Source organism: Nesoenas mayeri, assembly GCF_963082525.1.
Source record: "Nesoenas mayeri genome assembly, chromosome: 1".
NCBI classification, from domain to species: domain Eukaryota; kingdom Metazoa; phylum Chordata; class Aves; order Columbiformes; family Columbidae; genus Nesoenas; species Nesoenas mayeri.
In genome coordinates, this window is record NC_137541.1 from 150,323,217 (window position 1) to 150,350,298 (window position 27,082).

The following is a 27,082-nucleotide window of genomic DNA, read 5'->3' on the forward strand; positions in this document are numbered from 1 at the left end:
TATCTGTAACATCTGTATGGGACTAGTTTGCCGAAGAGCCTTTCCCTCCTTGTCTGGGGTCGGGAAGCTGGATGGTTCACAGCAATGCTGAAATTGACACTAGGTGCCCATGTTTTAGCGAGTTGAGTCCTGTTCTATTTGCTGGGGATCTAGGTTCCCAAAACAGTTTCTGGAGGCCCCCCTTGTAGTGGAACATAGCAGCGTGACCTTGTAAAAATATTTTACTCCTCTACTCCTCTGTTATCTGTAACTGAGAGATGGAGAGGGTTAGCTCAGGTGTGTATGTTTTCATACTCAGGGCTGCAGCAGAGCAGTCTGGAACCAAAAAATTATCTTGCATGCTGCAACAGTAGCTCTTACTGTTCATAATAGCACAGGTACAGGAGCAGAAAGCAGTCAGAAAGCTGGATGCAGAGAGAAGGAGGGAAGCAGATCAGAATGTGTACTGCAACATACACACCCTCCAATATTTTAAGATCATTAGGGCCTGGGTCATCGTTTTAATTAGTCTGACATTTCGTTTGAAGTAAAAATACTGATGTTTACTCGAAATGTGCATGCTCTGTATATAGGAATGTGTCTGGTTGGTTGAGAGTTTTCTGTCTAGGCTTGGGGACAGTGAAGTAGTGAGTAAGGTGAAAACTTTATCAGTTGTCTGTGAAGACTTAGCCCATATTGCACAAATTGTAGCTTAAGCAGCTCTACAGCTTGTTACTCATCTCCCTGAACTGTGAAGGGAACTGCTCACCAATGCAGTTCATCACCAGTGTGGACAAGAAAATCCATTATGCATTTTCTGGTTAGCTAGCATGAAATCCAGTTTGTTGGCATTTCTCCTTAAAGAAATATGGACTTTGATTATTTTGTTACTAAGATGCAATATTTGAAAAAAAGCGTATATGGAAGACAACTCTTCTCAGATTGCTGTACCAACCAGATGCAGCTTTCTCACACCAAGATGTTACACCTTGGCACTTGTATCCTGCAGTTTCATAAGGAAATGGAATCACTGGCTGCATGAGATGCAACACATGTGAAACAGAAAATAGCTACAATGAATCTAAGTACATATGTTACAATTTTTTATTTCTTTGAAAAGCAATTTTGTAGCATCTTTGGAACAAGTTTTTGTTGTATTTTCCCCCCTCCCTATGTTTGTTGTTGTCACTATCATTTACATTCTGAAGGTTGGCTTTTAACTCCCGTCATTGCTGTTGCTCTGAAGTTTACAGGTTTTCAAAGACATGATACAGATTCTATTTTGTTGTAGCTTTGTTGTTCTTCTGAAATGGATGAGAATTTCATTTCAGAGGATGAAAACAGTATTTTTGACTAATCATCAACTCTACTGAGATGCTAAGCTTAATTCCTTGAATCTCTTGCCAGGACTTGGTTTTATTTATTTATTTAGCTTCCAAAATAAAAAGCTGCTTTAATCACTTTGCAGTCTTTGTATTGAACCTTTTGTACTGAACCATGCACCAGCATGCATGTCAGAGAAGCACTCAATCATTTAATGCAAACCTTTTAGTGAAAAAGAACGTGTTCCCACGACAAGTTGACAAAAACTCACATGTTCTCTAAATATTAGCTAGATCGCAACAAGTATTCTTGTAGGTGCGTTTGGCACTTTGCATAGTCACATTTTGCATTTTGACAGATTTGTGCACATGGTATGAATTCCCTTGTCGTTTTGCATCCCTAGACACTTGTGCTGTGCAGGGGTGAGAACTGAGCATGTTTTTTCTTATGACTGGCTTAAGCCAGTGATTTGCTCAAAGGGCCCCTATGTACATTCATTTTAAGATAGCACTACTTACTGCAGAAGTTCCTAATCTGAGGTTCCAAACCGGTTTTGGTTTCTTTGTCTTAGTGCCAGCTTGCAGATTTAAAAATGCTCTGATGTGACAAACTGTTATGTATGTCTCTACATCTCATAGAGAAATACCTATTGTGGTCACTGGTGCCCAGTGACAGGAACAGAGGCAATGATCACCACCTGAAACACAAGAGGGTCCATTTGAACATCAGGGAACACTTTTTCACCGTGAGGGAAACTGAGGGCTGTCACAGGTTGCCCAGAGAGGTTGTGAAGTCTCCCTCCTTGGAGATATTCAAAAGCTGCCTGGCCATGGTACTCAGCAGCCAGCTCTTGGTGGCCCTTCCTGAGCTGGGGGGTTGAACCAGGTGAGCTCCAGGGGTGCTGGCCAACCTCAAGCATTCTGTGATTCCGTGGAACACTTTGTTGAGTCAAAAGACGCTAATTATCACTGAGGCTAAATAAGATCACATCTTCCTTATGCAACACTCAGAGACACTTTTGACCCAGGAGAGTCTGTTTGTCTTGACTGTCTGTATCAGTTAAATTTGTTGTGAGAGCAGAACCTGATGGTCCTCAGAATGGAGAAGGAAGACCAGTGATTCTGAAGAACTCTTTACAATCGACTATGATACATCAAACATGATATAAAACTTCTTTTCAGGAAGAGGACAAGCCTAACAAAACATTAACTACATCTACCAGTAAAGATTACATAAACAAAACATAAAGAGTGTCAGAGAAAGGATATTTCATTGCAAACTAATTTATTCAGTTCCAATTTGTGCTGCCTTGCCTGTGCTAGTACGTGGGAATAAAAATCATGATACTTTTAACAGATGCAAGTAGTGCATAAGAACAGAGATACCTTATTTCCTTTGTATTTACTTAGGAAAGAGTTCTTCGGCTCACCTTTAGCTGGATAAAGATTAACTGTTGAACTTACAAGACTTTGATTTAGAAGCTGCTCTCCTGCCCTCTAGTGTTACTGTGCAAGTCTGGAATCAGCTGACGGGTTTCTGTGTGTTAGTTTGTGCTGGGTTTTGGGGAAAAAAACCAAACAAACAAACACAAAAAAACTTACAAACTGATCCGTAGTCTAAGTGGAAAACGGCACTGGGAGATTCAAAGGCTTTTTGAGCTTTCAGTAATTGCCTGCAGAATTAAAACAGTTTTCTTTTTCATAACCATTATTGCATCTTTTCTTTTCTTTTCTTCTTTTCTTTTCTTTTCTTTTCTTTTCTTTTCTTTTCTTTTCTTTTCTTTTCTTTTCTTTTCTTTTCTTTTCTTTTCTTTTCTTTTCTTTTCTTTTCTTTTCTTTTCTTTTCTTTTCACCTTTTCTTTTCTTTTCACCTTTTCTTTTCTTTTCACCTTTTCTTTTCTTTTCACCTTTTCTTTCCTTTCCTTTCCTTTCCTTTCCTTTCCTTTCCTTTCCTTTCCTTTCCTTTCCTTTCCTTTCCTTTCCTTTCCTTTCCTTTCCTTTCCTTTCCTTTCCTTTCCTTTCCTTTCCTTTCCTTTCCTTCCCTTTCCTTCCCTTTCCTTCCCTTTCCTTTCCTTCCCTTCCCTTCCCTTCCCTTCCCTTCCCTTCCCTTCCCTTCCCTTCCCTTCCCTTCCCTTCCCTTCCCTTCCCTTCCCTTCCCTTCCCTTCCCTTCCCTTCCCTTCCCTTCCCTTCCCTTCCCTTCCCTTCCCTTCCCTTTCCCTTTCCCTTTCCCTTTCCCTTTCCCTTTCCCTTTCCCTTTCCTCCCCTCCTCTTCTCTTCTCTTCTCTTCTCTTCTCTTCTCTTCTCTTCTCTTCTCTTCTCTTCTCTTCTCTTCTCTTCTCTTCTCTTCTCTTCTCTTCTCTTCTCTTCTCTTCTCTTCTCTTCTCTTCTCTTCTCTTCTCTTCTCTTCTCTTCTCTTCTTTCTTCCCTTCTCCTTCTCCTTCTCCTTCTCCTTCTCCTTCTCCTTCTCCTTCTCCTTCTCCTTCTCCTTCTCCTTCTCCTTCTCCTTCTCCTTCTTCTCCTTCTCCTTCTCCTTTTCTCAGCAGGATGGCGTTTGTAGTTTATTTTCCACCCTAGGTCTAATAAATGTGTGAAGATACGTATTAGGTAGTAGCGATGTAAAAAAATATGTTTCATACCTTAACTCTTCTATTGATCTGAATTGCTGTAGAAGTACCAAAGTAAAATACACACTAGTCTTGTTTTGATTTTTAAAAATATTTATTTATTTATTTATTTGTGTTGTGCTTGCTGCTGGAAATACTTGGTTAAATTCAAGTCAAACGAGACACTTCACATGTGGTCACGGGTACACACATTTTAGTCTGGGTTTGCAGAGGTAGTTGTAGACCTGTACCCATTCTGTCTTTAATGTTTCCCACAGATCACAAAAATGTCATAAATTTCACCGTCTTCTCTAGCTTCATTTTTCTAAGTATGTTTGCTCATGCAGCCATTATGCCCAGCATCTGGAGTTTCTCTTCTACTTATTTCCAGACTCCCCGCTCCTTGCCTTTTCCTCTCCTGCTCCACTCTAGATATGGCTCAGCCCCTCCCTTTTTGGAAATCCTATATGGCTCTAATTAGAAATAGCCAGCCAGCATTTAATAACCTTTGAAATCCACAAATGTAGACCCTGACTTTTGCCAAAACAGACATTATGCCATGACATTTTTCCCTATGTAAATAATGTAAACATACAAATAATAAGACCAAATATTAATCACATTTATAACAATAGGCTCAACTGCACAATGATAATACCTTACTAAGATGTTGTCAAAATAAAATGTCATCAACAAATTTGTCATCTAGGTCTCCATAACATATGCCAATCAAAGTTCTTGTGGAGATTTTTTCTTTTTTTCTTTTTCTTTTTTTAAAAAAACTTTTGGTAAACTCTGAAATAATCCTCCAATCTTCAGCCAGACATTGGAAACTTGGTCTTTGCAATACTAAGGTTAAAGAGAAATGGTGAACCAATACACAGCATCATACTGTTGCTTTTGGTTGGATTTCTATGCACCCTTGTGAGGCTGAGCATTTATATGGTCCTGCAGCATAAAAGCAGGTTTATTTTAGTCTGGGTTATTTGATATTCTTTGCCTAACACCCAACAAAAAGCAAAAATGCTGCCTAACAACACTAGGGGTCACTGTTAAACGGGATTATAATGAGTCTTGGGGCCGTTCATTCACAAATTGAACCTGTATTCCTCATATCCAGATATTAACCATTCCAAGCTTGGCCGTGTTTTATTTCTTTGGCTATTTTATTTCATCTGGAAGGAAGACAAACAAATGGATACAAAGATTTAACTAGCAGAGGTAAAAAAAAAATATCTATTTTGCGATTTGTGAGCAATCTTTACAAAGGCATAACTTGTGTTTTGCATTTTCCCATGCTCATTTGTCACAATGTGCAATGATGTTACAAGTAGTTGTAGTCTTTCTGTGATGAGCAAACTGAGATAAATGCCCTGTCTCGGTCTAGATTTATGGAACCCAATAGGACCCACTCCACAGGACCTGAAGTGCCATGGAGTCACATTAGTCAGAAGGGTCTGAGGATGCCTCTTGCAGAACTGGTACCATTAGCTCCTGTTCGGCCTGGCTAAGCAGGCAGAGCCTTATTCCTTGAGTATTTTATTTTTTAATATTGATGATGAGTTCTTCACACATATTTCAAGTTTGGAAAGAACCTCCTCTTGGTTTTTAGATTAATTAAAGATGAGAGTTGCATCAGTCTCAAGTCTTCATCCTGAGTTGCATGGGGAATTAGAAAGCTTTCTATAGCCTTCATTATTTTAATCTTGTTCAGTGTGTGCAGCTGCAGGCACTGGCTTGCACTGTGAGGGCACACCTTTTTGGGTGATCTGTCTTTCTTCAGCAATATCGTATTATGCGATCAAGATGTACTGGAGGGGAAGGCTGCAACCCTAGAAAGTGTCTCTTCCAGCACAAGTCCTTTTTGCTTGTGGATTGGGGGGGGAAGGGAAGGGAGGAAACCTAATGGGAAGCAAAGACTTTGCTGATTTATAGTGCAACCACCTCTCTTCTGCTCCAGGACCACTGGTCTGGAGTGGGCGAGTTGCTGGTGCTGCCATGATAAATTGAAACAGAGTTTGGCTGGCTGATTTTTATGCATGAGACTTGACAGCTCTGCTTACAAAATGCAGGAGTAGGTGTGTGCTGCACATGTCAGGCAAGTGGCTCCCGAGCAGCATTTTCCTCCTGTCTGTTCTGTTCCTGTTTAGTGCTGGGCAGGATGAAAGAAAGGCACCATGTAGAACAGCTGATATGTGAAGCTTCAAGTGGTCCTGGCATTTTGCAGCCTTAAGTGCTGAACAGCTGACTATTTATTTATTTTTTTCTGATTTTAGAGATCTTCAAACTGAAAAGGAATTAAATGTGGGGCAGAGGAAAGGAGCCTTGCTCTGAAGAGTGTGTCATCTGTGATTGCTGCTATAAGCAAAGCTGTGGCAAACTAGTTAGAGCAAAGCTTTGCTATGATGCCTCTATTTTGTTTGCTGGTCGAAGCTGTGAGGCCACACAGTTATTGTCATCTGTCTGTCAGCTTGGATGCACTAGTTTTTAAAAGCTATTTCTAATCAATGCAAATATTTTAGGGAATGTTTTAGGCATCAGTGGGCAGAACTGTAATGTTTTGGGCATTAGAGACTGGAAACAGGAGGCAAACAATCACAGCTTCAAGCACTTTGACAAATGTCAGCAGAGCAAAAACCTGGTTTTGATGTACATCTTATAGGACCCTTAACTCATCTGTGCTCAGAATTTTATGTGGTAACACTATGAATGACTTAAGACAGGAAAGAAATAACACTGTTGAGAGAAATAAATATGACAAGGAGGAGTGGGAAATAACGCTGAACTCTCACCATAGAAAGGAAGGAGATGGAAGAGTTGCCCAGGGACCTTTGAGAGTGAATGGAGGTATGTGTGATGAATTCAGTCCTAGAAATGCTGCTAGTCTATGATCCCTTAGTAGTTGAATTCTCTGCACTCACAGAAGCTGGGGATACTTTTCCACTGCTTTTAGAAAACAGAGAAGTAACATTATTGTAGCTGTGATAACTGACTGCCCTCACGGTAGGAAAGATTTAGGTTGTTTTATTAGAATCTAGCCATGAGTTGGTGAATAAAATGTCAGCATACTTCACTACTCATATTGATAACAAAAGAGCTTGTACCACGGACAAAATTTTTCCTGGGCTAAGAATAAGTACCATGTCTACATGCATACAGCACTACAGCATATTCTTTTACAACATATTCTTTCAAAGCAAGTCTCATGAGCATTGTGTTAACATGCTTTTAAAATTGTTTCATTTCATGTCTGCCTGTGGTATTTCTCAACTTAGCCTAGCTCCCAATATTTGCAAGGAGATGTACACAAATATACATACGTGGCTCAACTCTCTCTCCCAAAATAAATAGAGACCCTGAGCTGCATTCCTCAGCATATTAACCTAGCCCACCCTACCTGTCTTTCAAAGGCCAGAGAGATAAATCCTGTCCTGATCTTCTGGGTTGCATTTTGCTACAGTTAGATGAATTTCACAGAAAAGTAACAAATTCCATAGAATAATCCACCTTCCTAATATCACGTGTCACCAAAAACCATGGCAGGAACTGGAATGTTGCTTGTCAAGTTCAGGCTTAATATCTCATTTCTTCCCATTTGGTTCCTTCATAGATTCTGTGCTTGCCTCGGGCGATAGCAGCATGTTTCTTCACGATGAAATGTGATCGGTTATCTGGATGCTAGCTTTATGAATGTAAGTGGCATTTCTGTTGGTTTGGCATGAGTCTTCAGAGGTTTGTTTGGTTGTGTTTCTCTTTTTTTTCCTTCCTAACTGCTGGCTGGATTGTTCTAGTCTCTAGATTAATGTACTCTTTCGGTAGCACAGCAAACCGGCCTCAGTGTGTGTTACTGTCATAGATATTATGATTTCTGCCAACTGACTCACCTTTGGCATGCATTAGTAGAATTGGTAGCCCTGTTAAACACAAAACCATACATGTGGCGCAGCTTTCTCTTATCTACCTGTCCGATCTCTCATATTGAAACAGCCTGGGCTCTCTTCTGAATACACTTGGTCCGATCTGGGCTTTCAGTCTTAACAGACTCAACCAAGTTGAATTGTTTGTCCTTGCGGAAACTGAGGATTTGAAAACCACTTCCTAGAACTTCACACGTTCAACCACAATCAAATTAACACCATTACGCTCTGCAAGCGAGCCACGAGAAGCTGGGTTCTAAAAGAGCTATGCATTTCACTTCCATGGGTTAAAAATTACTCATCTGGAGCCTAAAAAGCCTCCGTGATGTAAAGAGAAAACAGTCTTTTCTTCCACCGTTTGAGAGATTTGCTCAACATGTGTTTCAAGAGACACGTGGAAAGATCTATAAAGATCCCAGTCACGTTTGTGGACAATATGACTGTAATTAGTAATTTCCCAGTCTTTCTAAGGCCATTTCCAACTTGTGAACAGCTTCTTGCTTTCTTCTGTGCAAAGAGGTTTATTTCTTTAGTTGCATTATTGAGCCAAATTGTATTTCAAGTTAAACAGAATGCTTATTGGGATGGCACCTTTAAAAGTTCTAGTAAATTCAAATAAACCAGAAAAATCCAAGAATTTCACTGAACTTATCAAAAGACCTTTTTAAGTTTTATATATATATATATATATATGTTGACCAGACCACATATGGTTTAAGTGAAAGTTTCATCTTAAATGTTTAACCCAAAATATGCTTGGGAGCCACGATTTGGATGCAGCCTCCCCCAGACCACTAAGGTTGAAGAATAAATTCTAGAGCTGAAAAGGTGGAATGTGACATGTACTCAGAGGTGTGGACTCCCCACGAGCTTTCTTTTCAGATAAATTAATGTGCAGTACTCGCTCCCTCTAATTGTTAATCACACCTGTGCCAATATGTTTGCTTGAGTTTATTTCATGCAGCTGCTGCAAGTCCAGGCAGCCAGATGGCAACCTGGCTCTTCCAGCATAAAAAACAGAAAGAAGAAAAGAACTAGGAAGGTCTCAGATCACCGTGTAAGGACCTGATCCTGCAGGCACTGGGAGTTTTGTATATGAAGGGCTTGTAAAGTCAAGTCCTTTGCATGCTTCAACCTAATGCAATTAGCCTACCCTTTCATTTCAGTGGCTTGAGCTGTTTGCCATTACAAGTGTGGTCAGATGAATAATATTTTAAAAATTGAACCAAACACCTTAATTCAAATTTTGTTATCTAATTAAGATATAGAAATATATTTAGACAACCAACAAAAGAAGGCTTGATTTTCTTTGTTTGCTTTCTGCCTGAAAATGCTGGATGCCTTTGAAAATGAGATATTTTATTTGGGCACTTAATTTAAACTTCCAAATCTGAGATTTTTTTTTCCCCAACCTTCCAGGTAGGTTTGGCATGTAAGCCATGGATCTTGCAGTGAGAATGTTGATTTCACCCAGAACAAATATGTCAAACTCTAACATCTATCTTTGGTATTTGAGGTAACGTAGAAGGCAAAATATTATTCTTCTTATAAGGAGACTCAATTAGAAGCAATATTTTTTAGAAGTGTATGTATTTACAAACTCAATAGCAGAAGTCCCTGATTCTGAGAAATTATAAACATCAAAATAAAATTGTGTTTACAGTGTATTAATTAGTTGCATGAGGATAATATATTAATGTGATGGAAAAAATGTGCAAGTGTGCAGCTATGCCAGCCTTGGTCCTTTTCTCAGAAAGGTCAGAGGATAAAAGTATTATTCCCTGTCAGGCAGCCAGCACCATTTTACAGTTGTTATTAGTTGTACTGAGCATAGAGGAAATGAGCTCTTGCCTTCAGCTCACAAAATCAAAACCTGAAATGAATTGTGTAAAACATTCAGATTGGATCTCTAACGTACTTGAAATCAATCTTAATTCAAGTCCTGACTGGCTCTAAGCACTTGCACCCATTTGCTGGAATTTTGTTTGTCTGATGTTTTCCAGCAAAAGTGGATATATATATATATATATATATATATTTTTTACCCATGTCTGAAGATTTGCAAACTTTCACAGGTTTTCATGATTGGTATTCAATCTGATCTGTGCTTTATACTTTTTTTAGCTGATGCCATGAAGGGTTTGCAAATATTGCTTTGATTTTTCACAGTTGAGGCAAAGCTCACTTCAGCTGAGGTTCTAACCTAATCCAATGGACTGAGAGATGCCTCCATGTATATCTGCACCCATAATGAATTTGAACCAGTCAGGTGGTCTGTATCCTTCTTGTCTCCCTGCCAACCTGTCTACCTTTTCATGTTGTTTAATCAGCTACGTTTTGTCTAGCCTAGGGTGTAGCTGTGATGTTGAAACGCTTTAGGTAGTGGCTGCTACTGTGTTCTAGAAGTCTGATAGAGGATGTATCTGTACTGCAAAATACTTAAATATAAGCTTCAACTGAAATCACTTAATTGAAGCTAACTAACTCAGGTTAAAACAGCAGCAAAGATGAAGTTATTTGTACTTCATGCAGAAGCTTGTTTTCAAGGCCACACAAAACACTTAGCAAAACGGAGATCAAACTGCTGCAAAAGGCATGAACTAGAAAAGCAGCAGGAACTCTGGCTAGTGAGTAACCAGTATTTCCTGATGGTTTATACTCTCTTTGTTTGTCTTTCATATTGGGTTTTCGCAGGTGTTTCTGTGTGTCCAACCTACAACTGCACCCCTTTTGCTGGGTACCCAGCAACTGGCCCAAAATCTGTCATGTTGTCCTCAGGAAGATGCAAGCTATGCTTGGTTAAGACTGTACTTCCTCACACTGTAACCTGTTAACATGTATTCTAATTTGTGGTAAGCTTCAAGCTACAGCACCTAGAAGTGAAATGAAGCTTGCCCTATGCAGCCTGTTAAAAGAGCTCGTCCAGGTTTGCTTTGCATGCCTCTGTTATGTGGAAACCTGGCAGAGATGAGGTGACCAAATTAAACCCATTATCAATAATACACTGTTCAGCAAATGCTTCTGTTCCTGGCAGCATTAGCAAAGTGGTAGGAGCATTTTGAAGGCTGCGGTCGCTGCAATGAAGCGCTGGCAGCACACGAACGATGCAGCAAGAGGCCTCATGAAGGACAACGGGAGGGGGTGGGGAAGGCAGAGGCGAGAAGTGATTGTCTGTCTCCTGATAATGGGACCAATTTTCAGTGCAGCTATGCCAGCTGAGCTCCAGGGAGGCACCAGGGAATCCAGCTCAATGGGCTTTAATTTGTGTGTATGTGTCTAGATTATATGTGACAGGCATGATTCCACATGCCTCCCAAATCACGGCGCTGTACTTAAACCCTAATACATAGATAATGCAGATGGGAGACAATCAAAGCAACCTTTGTCATATTGAAACTGAAACTCTTGAAGGTAGAGTTTAATCAATGTATTATTGGAACTAAAATTCCAGCTTTACTGTAGTGACTGTGTTACTGGGTGCCATATTTAATTCATGAAGAAAACTACGAGTTTTAGAATAGAAATGAGACTCAAAATTTGCTGGTTGATGCAGAATGTAAAATTAATTTTCTGTCAGTCCTGGGCATCAAAGAAATAGGCAATAAAAAGAAAAAAATCTTTCTTGTCTGTTTCTGGATTCCTTTTATCAGACTCTTAAAGATCTCAAAAAATGTTACAAGAAAACACTGCAGAAAGGCAGCTGTGATTCACTTCACAAGATGCATCTCTGTTTTTACCAAAGGAGGTTTTTCTTCATTTCCTTTAACAATGTATGTAAATGTCAAGCCTCTGTAGACTGAAGAAAGATTTCAGCATTATTTCAGCATTATATATATTGATAAGAAAATTATTACTCCTCTATGGTTTTGATAATATTACCTTGGTTTTGTTCTGTTTTTCAGATAGGTGAATTGCTAGGAGGTAGCAATATATCACTTCTACACACACGTATAATGGCAAGTAATCATTACCCTTGTTCTTGAGCTTGTATGTTTTCCTACAGCTTTGGCAAGATTTGCTTTAATTAAAAAATAAAGAATCTGCTGATCCAAAAGAAAATACCACAGAGAAATAAATCTGGGTTATATTTGGCTAATAAGGAAACAGAGGACGGTGCCGGATGTGGAGGTGACCAGGATGTTCCATTCCAGCTTTCCTTCCTCATTTAACTTTTCTTTGGCTGCTCCTGCCAGAAACAATGCACGAGGGCTGGAACAACAGCAGGCATGGAGATTTTTGATTACCTGCCCCTCTGACATAGCAGCACAGCAACAACCATACCTCCATCTTCCTTCCTGTAAGGTCCTTCTTTCCCACCCCCGGGATCTTCTTTCTCCTGATGTCCCATATTTTCCCCCATGTATGGTTTTATAGATACTGTCCAAGCAGAAGTTAGCTGGTAAACTGGAGAGTTGTAACAGTACTTCAGGATGACAAATTACGCAGTGTCTTCCTGTAGCCCAACAAACTAGTGCTTCCACACATTGTGGTTCATATGTTTGTTCAGATTCTGGGTTTTCATCTGTAGAAAAGCAGAAGAATAACTGGACCTCATGTTGGCAAGGAAGTGACATCCACACATGATATTTTGAGCACCAACCTCTCACTGACTCATGAACCTGGATCTTGAACTCTGTGGTTATCTGTGTACAGACGTAGGTACATGTGCTTTAATTTGCAGAAGTGCCTGGGGCCAGATTGATTTGTATTATATGTAAGAGTTCAGATTCTTCTTATACCTGAGCTACTTCACTTGGTGATCTAGTTGGCTTGTCCTGAAATGTGACCCTCTGACTAATGTGACAGTAGCCTTTATGCCAGAATTCCTTGTATCTGTGGTTGAGGCAGCATTTCCATCCTCCACAGCAGGGTGTATGGAGGCATGAAAACATTTTAATACTGAAGGGACAAATCAGCAGCAGAAACCACAGATTTAAACAAACCACCATGCTGTGCTCTGTCCCGGTAACCTCTAGTTGCTGCTGCATGCTGCTGCTGCCTTTTTTTTTTTGCACTTCTTTTGTGCTGATTTAATTTTTAAACACATACAAGTGTTTAAAACACCTACTACATCCCTTCTAAATAAACCTTACCATTTATTTTTAGAAACACTTTTAAAACATAGAACAATTAAACTGACTTCAGTGAGGTTAGCAAGGAGAGTCAAACATGAGTGTTGGGAAGGAACAAAGATCTTCACTGTTAAAGTTTTATTACAATTTTTGTGGTATATATATATATATATATATATATATATATATAAAGTTCCTGCTGAGACATCAGGTGAAAACCCTTCAAAAGAAGGTTTTTTAACTTTGTAAGAGCAAAGGAAGACTTGAAAACATGAACTCTGCATGTTCTGTAACTACAAAACAAATAAAAATATTCACAATTCAGATTTCAGTTTCACAACTTTTAATGCAATAAGTGCAACATTTTTTGAAAGCCTGAATTATTATCATATTTTTTTTAAACCGCAGGCAGCATGGTTTCAACTCATTATTCTTGCTTAAACTTCAGAGTCTGGAAATCCAGGTAAATAGTTTTCTCCTGAAATCATAAAAACTCTGTGTTAAAAACAAATAAACAAACCAACAAACCACCCCCCTAATTATTCAGGAATATTTAAATAATATTCCTTTCTATGGTAAATATAAAGTAATAATAAAATAAATATACTCATAGTTGGTGTTCATCCAGTTAAAAGGAGGGTGGTGGTGAAACCATATTAGTCATTCATAACTTGGACAAACCCCGCTTTTGTCTATATTCATAATTTTTCCATGGTAAGCAACATGGATTATTGAGTTACAACCATTTTGCTGGCCTCCATGTGTTTCTGTTAACCCTCAGAAGAACTATTTTGGTGTTAAATACTGCCAGGCACTGAGTAACCATTTTTCCACTTTACCAAAGGAATATGTGGCTTTACTTCTTCATTGCATGAGCAGAGCTTCATTCTCAAATTCATCTTCGGTGAATGGATCCAACTCATTGACCCACTGGAAAACTATTCTCCTTTCTGGAAAAATTAAAATAAAATAAAATAAAATAAAATAAGAAAATAGGTTTTCCTTTGTGACTTTTATCCTGGAGCTGACCTTGCTTAGGGTTTAAAGAGCACAAGTGGTGGTATAAGACAAACAAAATGGAAGAGGGGCACAAGCAGAGAAGTAAAAGGGGTAGAGTGACCTCTGATTTTCCATGGCAGTGAGCTGGTAGTTAAGCTTGGCCCAGCCATTTTTAAAATTTCATCACCAGTTTTCTTTTGACATGGTTTCTTAATGTAAGGTTAATATATCCACAGCAGTTGCAGTAAAGATAAAGCTGCTAGCCTGGATTTGCAATAGTGAAAATGGAAGCAGAATTCGACCCTCAGATTTACATTTTCTGTAACTCTTAACATTCTTTTTTTATGTGGTACTTAAGTTCTCTGTTGTTTCAGGTATTTAGATTGCAATCATACCAGTGTTTCAGTAGCCAAGTGTTTTACCTTTAGAGCCAGGGATTTGAAGAGAGTAACGTTTCTACTTAATTATAAGGCAAGTGTACTTAAGGCAAGTGGCATTCAGTCAAACAGTTTAGGTTATTATCATCCCAGTCTGAAGTTTTTAAAGAAGAAAAGGAAACAATAATTTTGTTTGGTTTGTTCAGTGATATAATTTGTTAAGGACAGATGAGCCCCTACAGGTGCCCTGGTGATCTGTGAAGCTGAGGACTTCAGGGGTGTTTGACTTCAGCGATAAGGACATAGGACATTTTCATTAAAAAATCAAACTGCTGTTAAAGCCAAGCTGGCATCTTACCTCTGATAGTGACGGAAATTTTGGTTCATTAAATTACTGTATTTTTGGCTCTTGTTTAAAGAATGCATAACCTTTCTTTCAGAAACGTGCTACAGTTGGAGGAAAGCATTGATGTGTGCTTGCCCGATGTGATTGCTGTAACAGAGGTGCACAACAAAGGATGCGTTTGTCTGCCCTGGCCCTCTCCCATCACGGCTGGTGGCTTGAGATGACCTCCATCCAGCCATGGAGCCCTGGGGCTGACCACAGCATGGGGCTCACGCACTCTGCGCTGGGTCTGGGCCTACTCAATGCACCCTAGGACACATATTACAACAGCACATTGGGCTAGTCCCACCACTGCTTTGGGCAAGCAAGAATCCTTTTTCCTTCTTGACCCAGGCGCTTAGGTATGGTGAAGCTTTTCTCTCTGGTGTGGTGGGTTTGGGGATCCTGCCCTGGGAAGGTGTGAATCTTCTGAACCCAGGAGTTTGCATTTGTACGGCAGAGTCATTGAAATACTGGAGGGTTGGTGGTTATGGTAGCTGTTATTTCTACTCTCAGTTCAGTACCATAAAGACAAAATCTTGTATTTTAGAGTTTCTGTGCTTCAGAAAATAAGTTTTCATCATTAGCACTTCAAACATTATTCGCTGAACCATATTGCAAATGAGAAAGGAGAAAATGTCATAGAAAGCATTTCCAAGTGCCAGGATGTAAATAGTTATTGCTGGGGCATCTGCTTGGAAAGTTGGCAGCCTCCAAAATAGTTGTAGTTTAAATTCTACTTCAGATAAAGCAAGAGCTGATATTGGTTTGATGCTTGGTGTTGATTGATACCTTTTCTGAGAGAAATGCTGCTACCTCGCTATACTAAGATCAGTTTGTGATTTTAATACACATTATCTTTTGAAAAAGTGTAATTAAAAAATAAGTAATACCAGATATACATTTCAGAACAAAAGTGTCTGTCCCCTGAACAATACATCAATGATGGTCTAAAAGAGCGGTAGATTATAACATGCAGAGAGCCGATGGCTCACGTGGTGCTGCTTCTCCCCACTTCAAGCTGGTAAATCCCATTTAAACGAAGCTAGAAACAAATTCCATGTATTTTTAGTATTTTTGCTCTGTGAATGCAATTACTGTGACTGACACAAAAATGGCTTAAAATCATGAGTGAAGAAGGAAGTGGTCTCTGCTGCTGTGAGGGGAGGGTGTTGGTCCACCAAGTGCTCCCCCTCATAGCATGTGGCTCGGAGGCTTCAAAGAGCCTCTGAAGACTTTCCAACACCCTCACTCTGAAGTATTTACTGTTGGCCAACTGGCTCCTTACTGGGAAGACTTCGGATACCGAGATGAAAATTGTCATGTGGGAAAAAACCCCCTAATCTGAATCAGATCAATTAGTTATGCTACAGTTGCTCAGTTACAATCCTTTTCCCAGTTAGGCTCCTTCTTTGCTAGCTTTTATAAATTCATAGGAGTTTTCTTGGTAATTATAAGGCAAGTGGCTTTTATACCATTTTACTTGATGATTTTTTTTCATTATATTGAAGACCCAGGATGTTTAATATCTACGCTCCTATAGAATACTTAACCCCCTACTATCCTAAACTATATGAGTCCTTTCAGCTTCTTCTCCCAGACACCCTTGCTCAAACTGGAGTTCTGCTTATAATTTTTGCTGAATTTACCTACATAGAAAAGGTTACCACCTGCTCAAGTCCCGTCTTTTCCAATGCTAGAAATTATCACCCACATAGGAACAGTGATATTTTAACTTAAACTACTGAAATCAAAGTATGCTGATGCCCAGGGCTGCAATCACAAAATGGGCTCAGAACCCACTGTTCTGCTGGTCCACCATGCTGGGACAGGAGTGACTTCCAGAATAAGGCCAAAGCAGAAGGCTTACGACAGCAAAATTTCCAAATCCTGTACTTATCCAAGAGGGAATACAAGCCCTTTGCTACTTCCTAAATTGCTTTCACAGGAGACTACTGAAATAATGCGATTTCTGGAACTTAGTCTTGTTCTAGTTGTTCTTTCCTTTACCATGGTGGGCATGTTCTCTTTCCTTCATCTTGCTCTTCACACCTTCTTCTTTCAGTTGCTTGTTTCTTTTTCTGTCTCGTTTAGGTGTTTTCTCTTTAAATTGCTCTTCCTGCCGGAAACGAAAGAAATCAGTATAAATATATGTAAAATAAAGAACCTGTCACTGCCTTGATTCTGGAGACTGGAAAAAAGTGTTTTCTAGTGACTGCTTCTTACAGGTATTATTAATTATGGAGCACAGACTTAACAGTTGATGTGGGAAAGGTTGCAGGATGTACTTAGTTCTCTTTCGGAATTTGTTTATATATTTGTAAAAATCTGCCAAAATCAAAAGTTGGCGAGCATATAAATATCTGAAAAATACAGCCATAATTTTGGTACTTTCTGATTATGGAGCACCTGGCTTTATAATCTTACCTTTTTAATAGAATTCTTTGGTTTGTAATGATACTTCCACAGCAATTAAAGCTCCCAAATATTTCCCATTTTAGAAATCTCTCTTTCAGGTGCTTATTTCTTTGTCAAGTCTTAGCTGTTTGGGTTGAAACTTTCTATACTTGTTTTCTGCCTCAGACTGAATAATTTTGGAAATGATTATTAAAAATGGTACCGTTTTATTCAAGAATGGTCTCTGGACAGAAGTTGGTGAGAGGTTCTGTTTCTTATTTACATTGGCACAATTTTTATTGCTTTTTCTTTGCTTTTTCCAAATCCTCTGGAATTAGAACTGGAACCAAAGGTTTGGCAAAAGGATAGTCTGGGGATAAAAGAAATACTATGTACTGTCCTGTGAAGACTCAGATAGATTTGCACGAGCTACACCTCTGAAAATCTTTTTACATATGTCCAGAAACTACAGACTTCAAAAAGATTCATGTCAGTGGCCTCAGACTGGAGGTAGTGGGTAAAGCAGTGAATACAGGGACTGAGGCACACCCATATATGTTGAATCAGGCTCGCATGATAGAGGCCATGCCTCCCGAATCATGAGACATGACCATGGAGGCCCAGCAGTCCAAGATGACAGGGAGGATGGGTAAAGGCAGAGCTGATGTGCTGCATCTTCCCATGGGTTGGTTTGGGAGGAAAGTTGGGAGCTTGTGAGTTAACAGGCTCAAAGCCGGGGAGTTTGGACATGGAAAGACTAAAGACAGTTAATTTTATTTCTCTGGGAAAGCTTGCTAAAACCTCATATAGCTGTTTTGTTGTTGTTTTCTTTACCTCTGTTACTAATGGAAATACAAAGCTGTTCACTTTGCACAGAAGGGCCAGTGTAGGGTTTGGAGCCCTTAATGCATATGCCCACCTGGTCACCTCAAATGTTGCTGCAGTGTTTGGCTGTTTCTCTCAGGGAACTAGTAAGCCATTGCTTCTTTTATTTAATAACTATTTTTACATTTATTTCTGAGAGTGCCATCTCTCCATGGGGGACAGTCTGATTGTAGAAACTACAGCACTTGCAAATCACCTAATAAAGTCTGAGGAGCGCTCTGGGATTCATTTGCTGAGTGGCTGTACAAACGAAAGGCTGTTGATTGTGCGCCTGGCTGCCACGTGCGGTTAATCCCCAGCGCAAAAGCGCAGCGAAATGTGCTCTATGGGCAGTTCCGATCCAGAAATAACCGGGAAGGAAAGAACAGAAGCTCAGGGCTACCTTCAGGCTGTGTGATTTACACTGCCCACGGGGATATCTTGCAATGCTGGCCATGTATTTTTCAGTTCGTTGCCAATCCTCGTGCCATCGCTGAACCTGATAGTGAGGCTGGGCCTTTGTAATTCTATCCAGAATGACACGGTTCTCTTGGCTCACTCTCCGCTGCTCCTGCTTTCGTTTTTCTGCGTTTAAACTAGAGGGGAAAAACCATATAAGTAGAGTCAAACTTCTTCACACTCGTTTATTTTCCCAAGTCTGGGAACCTGGAATAAGAAATATCTGTCAATCTTGTGTCAGGGGAAGATTCACCTAAGGTTTTATACCTCTCCTATGCAGACTTGCCCCTTCTTGATCTGCATTAACTGGCCCTTGCAACCCAATCCTTTTGCCCTTCTTAAGAGGATAATCTTTGTTCAGTATCTTCCGAATACAGCCCTATATGGATGTTTGTTGCATTTTACAAGAGGAAAAACGCTAATTTTGGCTTGGATTAATGCCAGCCCTCCAGGCTTGGAACTTCTGTAGTGGGGTACTGTAGGTGAGAGCATGGTTGGTGTCTGAGATGCTTAACAAGCAGTTTCAGTTACTTTAGTTTGTAGGTTTATTTTGTGTACAAACCTGGTGAACCAAGCTGGGAAGCATGACAATAATGGAGATAAGCGTACTGCTTCAAGAACCTTGCAAACTTCTTAGACTAATTTCCCAGGCAGCTCAGCTGATCTGGTGGCTGTCTCCTGCCACCAAAAAAGGGAAAGACTTGCTCTTTTCCTTCCCCTGCTCATCTCCCCACTGCTTCCAGCTGTGTGGTCTTCTGCACCCCTTGCACCAGCCCTGGAATCCATCACTTTGCAGAAAGTGGCAGAAAAACTATCAAGGTTTGTTTATTTTTGTTGGGTTAGTTTTCTGCTCTGTCTCAACTTTAATTAGCTAATGGAGAGGTTTGATGAAAACCAGAGCTGATCCAAAGAAAACAACAAGTTTGCCACTTGAATGAGGAAGGGAGACAGGGAATGAAGAGGGGGACGATGCTGTTCTCTTTCCATATCTTGTGGAATCGCACCTTCAGCAGTGGCATTAACTGGTGCTTGTTGATGTCTGCTCTGATCTGGGTATTATTCACTAGTGACAAGCTGCAAGCACTATGATGTGGATTTGCATGATGTGGACATGACCAACTCAGTTTTCAAATAATTTCTCTCTTCCCTATGAACTGTGCAAATGTCAGCATACTTGTGATGGTGACGTGTAGTGAGTTCTACCCAGGTCATTTGTACCTGAGCTGCATTTTGCTGTCTGGAGACACTTTAGGGCCCAATGAGCAGTCTGTCTGTCACAAAGTAGTCTGTCTGTAAATGAATCACAGGAGGTAACAGCCACCACCTGAGTTATACAAACCATTTGCTTCACTTCAAAAGCTTGTCCCTGCTGTTGACTCGTTTTCTGTGCCATATGCAGGGTGTGAACTTCCTCCTGAATCAAAAATATGTAAAGTGGTTCTCTCTAGTGATAAATCTTCAAGGCGTATTTTACTTGGTCTCCTTTGGGCAGTAAATTATGTTCTCACTTCTGCCTGCTTCCTGCTCCACTTTTTAATTTTTAATTCTATTTATTGCTCTGTGTTTATTTCATCTCTAAGCTTTGGATCTCTCTGTTTCCAGAGGTGTCTGTAGGAACAACTGGCAAAGTCAGCAGCAATGACTCATGTAGCAGGAACAACAGCTTTGCTGAGAGATAATAGGTTTGCTTCATTTATTTCCTTAAAGTAGGGCAATGTTCTCCCTCTCTCTTTTTTTTTCATTCCCTCAGTTATTAAACTGAAAAAGTAATTTAAAGCAATCTTCTCTTCAACAGAGGGTAGGGTGAAAATGACTCGGCATTGGATTTCATGTGACAGGGCAAGCAAATGGCTTTCTGAAATGCTGATTATACCTTAGGCTGCCTTTTAAAATACGTGTCCTCACAGAGCAGTTTATCCTTAGCTATGTTTGTCACTGGGAAGGTAACTTGATAACTATATAGAAATAGTGCTGCTGATGTTACCTTTTGGCTTTATAGTCATTTTTGTTGTCGATTTGTCCCTTTGTTCTCATGATGCGGGAAATCTTCTCCAGCAGCACACGGTTCTCTCTTTCGATGGCGGAATGTCGGTCTTCCTCCAACTTTGTATACAGAAGGGACAAAGAAATGCTTTTCTTTTTTACAAGGCCACAGCAAGCAGCAGTGATATATCACAGATACCTAATGGGGTGTTCACAATGGTTGTTCCCTCCTCTACACAGAGCGTGACAGACACTGATGAGGTAAAATTCTGCGTTAGTGTTGAAAGAACCCTTTGTTTCACCATTTTAATGGTGATGCAATGACAGAAAGCCCTTTGCAATGCTGTGAATTTGACTCTGAAACACTTTCCTGCAACCACACCAGCAGCCTACACGATTACCAAAGGCATTTAATCAGTCTAAGTGGAACGTCTATAAATATTTGTTATTGTGTTTTCCAGGATCATCGTTATCTTTTTCATCTCTAGCAGCCTTCATAGACTCTTGACAGATTCTAGGATTCTGATAGATACTGTACAAACACATGATGGGACTTATCCAGGCTCCTCTGAAGTCAATGGGAGTCTTTCTGTTATCTTCAGTGGACTTTGGATCAAATGGTAATTTTTCCATTGACTTCAGTGAGATTTGGATTAAGTCCAGTTGCAGGCCATTTTTGTCCTGGAGGGGTTGCAGGCTGGTGTAAGAAGAGAAGCAACAACTGGGTGTAATGAACAAATGGAGAGAGATGTATGCGGCAGTATAAGCTAGTTCTGCTCACCATTAGCATGATTTTAAGCCTCTTTAAATTTGATTTTAAAATGGAAGGCATTAATAATCTCAGTCTCTGAAATTAACTGTGTCAAAAGTGGGATGAAGACTGAAGGAGTTCAGTGGAGGAGGAAGAATCCCTTTGGATAACCTGGGGCATTGTCTAATTTGTAAAAAATGTTGCCATTTTTTCAAAGAAGACAAATTCGTGCTAAAAGTTTGTTTGTGAGAATTGGGAAGAAATGGGGGGAAAATTAAGGCAAAAACTTATTTTTGAGGTTATCAGAGTCCCAAGAATTCCTTTTCCAGTGGGGTTGAGTTAGAGGTAATCAGAGAGAAGCTGGATGGAAGAAAGCAGGGAAAGTGCATTTTTCATAGCTGGACTTCAACATCACTTTCTCAAAAGCATCTCAGAACAGTGTCAGTGAAGAAATGATCTTGTTTTGAGCACACTAATTCACTCTTTTCCTTTCTTCCCCCACTTCTTTTTTCCCCCCCCCATATTTGATTCTGGGCACTCCAAACATATCGCGTGTCCTTTATAAAACAAGTAGGAAATCCTGCTCGTCCTGCTCTGATAGTTTTGAGCAGCTGATGTTAGAGTAGCAAGTATTGTAGGGAATCTAGTGTGTCTGCCTTGTTTGCTGAGGTTTATAACCAAAGTGGAAGCGAGTCAGATGCTGGTCACACTGTAGTGTAAAAGTACCTAAAACTGGTGCATTAAATAATCCCATCAGGCTCTGAGTAACCTTGAGGAGAATTATTGTGAGGAGAATGATTGTAAGTAGAACTGATTACTAGAAAATTGCAACACTGGAGGGGTTTTTTCTCTTTCCCTTTCTCTTTTCTTCCTAGCAATTTGGAAAAGAGGAGAATGAGAAAGAGAATAAGATCACAGTCTCACTTCCAGATATCAGGACCTATAGTTGAAAGAAACATGTCTAAGAACATGCAGTGTATTCCCTTTGGTGGGGTTTTTGTTAACCTCTGTGTGTGGGGGGGTGTTATGCAACGTTTCATTTTCAAAGCAACTTTATCAGTGTTATTTTTACAGTAATAGGAAAAAATTAACAAGGGCAATTGAATGCACGTCCTAATATAGCACATGACTTTATGCACGGAGAAGAAATTAATTGTTTTGCTAGTGAAATGATTTTAAGGTGCCTGGGGATTATTATGTCACACAATGAGATGATAAACAATTTTAAGGAAATTAATTCTGAAGCCCTTACATGGGCTGCACTCTCATTGCCTGAGGGGCACCGTGTTGGAAATTAAGTCTTTCAAAGAGTTCAGCAGCACTTATTTTCTACTGTGCTCACATTTGTTTGGGGTTTTTTAATTGTTGTTGTTTCCTTTTAGTGAGCAGAGTTAATTAGCTAACAATTTATTTTCCACTCTCATCTTTTAATAAAAATTTGCCTCTTGGGAGCGGTAAGATTTTGAAGGATAACTGCCAGTCAAGGCTACCCATTGTTATTTCTTGTGCACTGAATATGTTAACATCCTATTATTCTGTTCATTGCTCTGCATGTTTCTTGATGATTGTGCTATTCGTGTTATTTGCGATGGTTTTTCATGGTCGTGCAGAAGCATCTTTTAGGAGGCTATTTGAACACTTCAGCACTGTTAATCTGAAGCGCCCTGTTTTCATCAATAATCATAAACACCAACTAAGTTATTTAATGTTGCTGGGAGTGTGCTATTAATGGATCTTGATAGTCCTGTAACGACAATCACTGCACAGAGGGGAAAAAACAGTCCCTGAATTGCGACCATTTGTTAGTCTCTTTGTTTTCTTTGAGATGTGAAGGTAAGCATGCCAGTGCTCTGTGAAATAGCCAATACCATACCTTCAGCTTCCCTAACTTCAGTTGAAGGTGGCTGTATATTGCAGGAGAGCTTGTGTCCACTGATGGTTTTGCTGCCTGGATCTGCAACAGAAATGAAATGCTTGTCCATTTTTGTTGGAAATACCCTTGCATATCATTACAGGAAATCTTTTAATTCTCATGTTCTGTTTTGTTAGCCAGCAGTGACACTATTAAACATATGATTCATTATATCAGCAAAGCCAGACTTGCCCAGAAGAAGAGTAGTGGGAAATGAGAATGTTACAGGCAGTTGTTCTAAAATCTGCTGGAGAAGCAAAGGGCTCTTTATGTTGGAGAAATGTAAAAATACATACAGTCTGGTTATGATACATGGTGGTATGATACAGGAAAGACTGTCTAAGAGAAGGGAGGCAGTTCTTTTTAGGCATCCAGCAGAAATAAAGGGGCTAGTGTAAAAAAGCCCTAGGTACTCTGAAGCTGTGCCAGGTCTTCCAAAGGGATGAACATTTAGGATGCTGCCAGAAAGAGGTGAGCAATACCGGAAAAGGACTTCTTGTGCTGAAAGTATTCCCAAGCCTCTTCTTATTAACACTTCAGAATGATCATCAAAAGCAAATTGTGGATCTAATTATTCTAATGGAGTTAGTAGTTCAGTGGCATGATAATATTTATCTCCATCCTGACCTAAATAGCCATGTGATATGCCAGGAAGAATAATAATCTGTGAGCTGTCTTGGACTGCAGAAACCCTGTGGAATAAAAGCTGGTAATGGGGGTTAGAGCAAGACAGGAGTTCGAGGGGTGATCACTCTCTCAGACCGGGGTTCTGCAGGGAGTGAGACCAGATCAGTTAAAATAATGATACCGTGATTTTTGTAATGAAATACATGTGATAAACATTCTCCCTCTGTCATACCTCATACCTGAACCATTCCATCTCAGGCAGACTTGTGCTATTTGGAAACATATATCAGTAATACAGAAAGAAGAGAAAAATACTCGCTATTTTAAAAAGGGAGGCTGCCAAGTAAGAGCAGCAGACACATCACCATCACAAGCACCATGCAGCCGGGCACGACCAAAGCCCTGCCTGAGTCCACAAGTTTTCCACGTCTCTTTCTCAGATGTTTAAAAGATGAATGGATGACGTTCTTAGGGACATGATTTAGTGCTAGTGTCAGGTTAACAGTTGGACTGGATGACCTTGAGGGTCCTTTCCAACCAAAATAATTCTATGATTCTAAGAGCCAAGGACCAGGCTTGAATCCCTGGCAGCAGACCTGTTGTACTTAGCACCAGGACGGGTTCCTTGCTTTTGAAACAGGGCAAACAATTTACAGCCTTGACTGGGACAGTGTTTAGCAGTTTCTAGCTTTGTCTGAAATTCTGTTGAACTGCTTGGATTCTTGTGAAAACGTTCAGCTGCTTTTTTGTGGCAGTCATCTCTGAGGAGGTGGGATCCCAGAAGGGGCTGACTGCTCTCAACTCCAGCTGATTTCAAGGGGAGAAGAGAGCGCTCATCTTAATCCTTATAGGTCCCATCATGTTAAGTAGCTGTTTTTTACCAGATAGCAGAACTAAAGTGCGTACATCTCTGAGGGTTTTGCATTTTTGGCTTCTGCTGCTGCAATCTCCTCTGCTTCTTCGTGTGCTTTACATTATCATGCTATTAAGTTATTTTAAAAGTAACCTTAAGAAGACATGCACTTTGTAAAAGAGTGTTACTGTATCAGTCAGTAGAAATCACTGGTGTGAAGAATAAAATGTGATAGCTATGCAAGCTCTGTTTTTAATTTATAGATATGCAAACTGTTTCAAACTTGAACAACAGAAGGTGAAGTTAGAAACAACATTTCTTCCATTGAATTCATATCAATATAATTTCATTTTCTGGAAAGTGTTACGATTAATTTGTCTTCTGTCCTTATATGCACAACTGTAAAGGTAAAAGCTGGTATTTTTTAAGCCCACTCAAATCTCTGTTGTGGTGCTGTCCAGAGCTATGGTGGTTTTGGAGCCATTTTATACTTAATTCTATGCAGAAAGTTGCAGAGGGGAGATTAAACTCTGTTTTTCCCCCCGTTCCTTTCTTCCATTAAGAAAATAACAAAATTACTCAGACAGGAAGTATTTGCTCTTGTGTACCTAGAAACACGCTGGCATATTTTGTACCTCTGCATCATGGAGAAAATTATGACTTGTTCCTAACCGTTGCCATCTGTTCAGTGGTCTTCTCCAAGAAGCATATCCTTTTACATATGTACCTATATGTTACCTTTTTTTCTCCCTTGCTCCCTATTTTTCCGCTTTCCTCTCTTGCTCTGGTTTGGTTTGTGTGAGCTCCTTCAATGCTAAGCCTGCACATCGTCAGGCAGAGGCCCTTAAAGCCTTTTCTCAGGGCAATCCCCGTCTTGCTTGGTGAATGCTGGTGCCACATGTGGACTGCACAATTCAGGACAACCTGCCAAATTGCGTCGCTGCCTCCAGTTGCCACCACCCACAGGTACCACTGCTCTGGTAGCAAGCCCCAATTAATGGCATTGGAAGGCGGTATCTGGGCAACTAGCGTGGGGATCCAGGAACACACCAGCATGACAACACAGGGGCACTTGGGAAGGCCACACTTTGGCCATTGGAGACCTTGTTAGTCACTAATTGAGCTGTGTGTGTGAACCTTGTGACAAGGAACAAAATTCTGAGCCATCCTTTGCCCAACATGGTAGTTACTCTTCCGCTTCTCATGTGCTCAGAAATTAACACTCGTGTTGAATCCAAGAACAGTTGAGTTGTGGGAAATGTTTTGTTCTCTATAAATACATTTCTTCACTATATATCATGATAGTATCTGGCCTCTATTCTTGGCCTTGGAATGCCTTAGCGCATAAATGAAGTGCTCTGTATGCTGAACAAAGGAGAGTTCTGTCCGCACGGTGGATGCCGAGAGTATTTCGGCTACGCTAATATCAGCTCCCTGCTTTAAAACAACTACTGTTTAAATAGCTATGCTTATATACAATAGTAAGATTAATTCATGCAGCATGAAATTTATTTCTTTCAATATTGTCAATTTGGTTAGGAAAAAACATGTCAAATTCAATTATCTACTTCATCTTTTTTCCACCTGCAAGTCAAATTATGGGAACAATAGAAGGAAGGAAGGAAGATATTTTTATACAGTTAATGAAACAGACCCAGTCTGGAAATAATGAAGAATTATTTCTTCGTATTAAAGCTAATTATATTGTGATACAATCTTCCTAAGGTAGCAATACATTTGAATCATCAGGGATGGTATTCACTACTTATGGATTTTCAAGAGGCAGTGGTCCTGCATTCATATCGATTTGGAGCAGATAACTGTCCAAATCTTTTTCACTTCTGACATTGGTGAGCATCATTATGGTAACTCTAAATGAAGACAAAAACTATACCTATATTTGCTGGATAATCTTCAAATGTGTCTCTTGTACCTCATTGCTGATCAGTAGCTTTCATAACAATATTAAGAATGACTAGAGAGATGCTGTAGCCTTTTTGAGCAAGCTTATTCTTTCATGAAGGCCTCTGTTCTTTATCAAACAGTCATACCTACCCTTTTCTTGTGTCCTTCATACTTTTCTTTGTCCCATTTTAGCTGAAGATATTTGTTGCCACATGGTAAAACTGGCTGGTAGGATCGATACATCTTGTACAAAAAAAAAGCATCTCTGAATCCGGGCTTAAAAAAAAAAAAAGTATGAGTAATACCAGTCTGAGCCTTTCCTAAACCAAAGCCCTGGAGACTTGTGGTATGTTTGTAGCCGGTCACGTGGGTGTTGTCATGGCATCGGTGCTCCGAAAAAGAATGAATAGCTGGTGGTAGCATTTCAAACAATACATTTAATGAATAGCAAACAAGAAGTGAATGTTATAGCCATGCATTCCAAAGAGTATTTTATTAATATATAAAATAGATTGCCAATTATACTTTGCTAGCCAGACCTACCTCCTGCTGATGAAGGAAAGACAGTGGTGTAAGCTACTAATAATGCTTTGCACACTACCGTAAATATGCAAAGGACTGTATAATGGGCTATATTTGCTGAGCCTTGAATTGAACAGCGCGCCTCAGTAATGTT

General features: G+C 39.9%; 1 protein-coding gene across 1 annotated transcript; it reads right to left on the reverse strand.

Annotated features, from left to right (window-relative positions):
- Nucleotides 1-13,758: 13,758 nt before the first annotated feature.
- CFAP97D2 (CFAP97 domain containing 2) lies at nt 13,759-26,934 on the reverse strand (the record flags this gene model as incomplete). Its single annotated transcript, XM_080363507.1, has 6 exons — nt 26,557-26,934; nt 22,983-23,063; nt 20,360-20,478; nt 18,320-18,512; nt 16,666-16,774; nt 13,759-13,844 (listed from the first exon to the last, which is right to left on the reverse strand). Exons 1-6 carry the CDS (start codon nt 26,827-26,829, stop codon nt 13,759-13,761), a joined length of 861 nt encoding a protein of 286 aa, XP_080219633.1. The 5' UTR covers nt 26,830-26,934.
- Between the last annotated feature and the right edge of the window lie 148 nt (nt 26,935-27,082).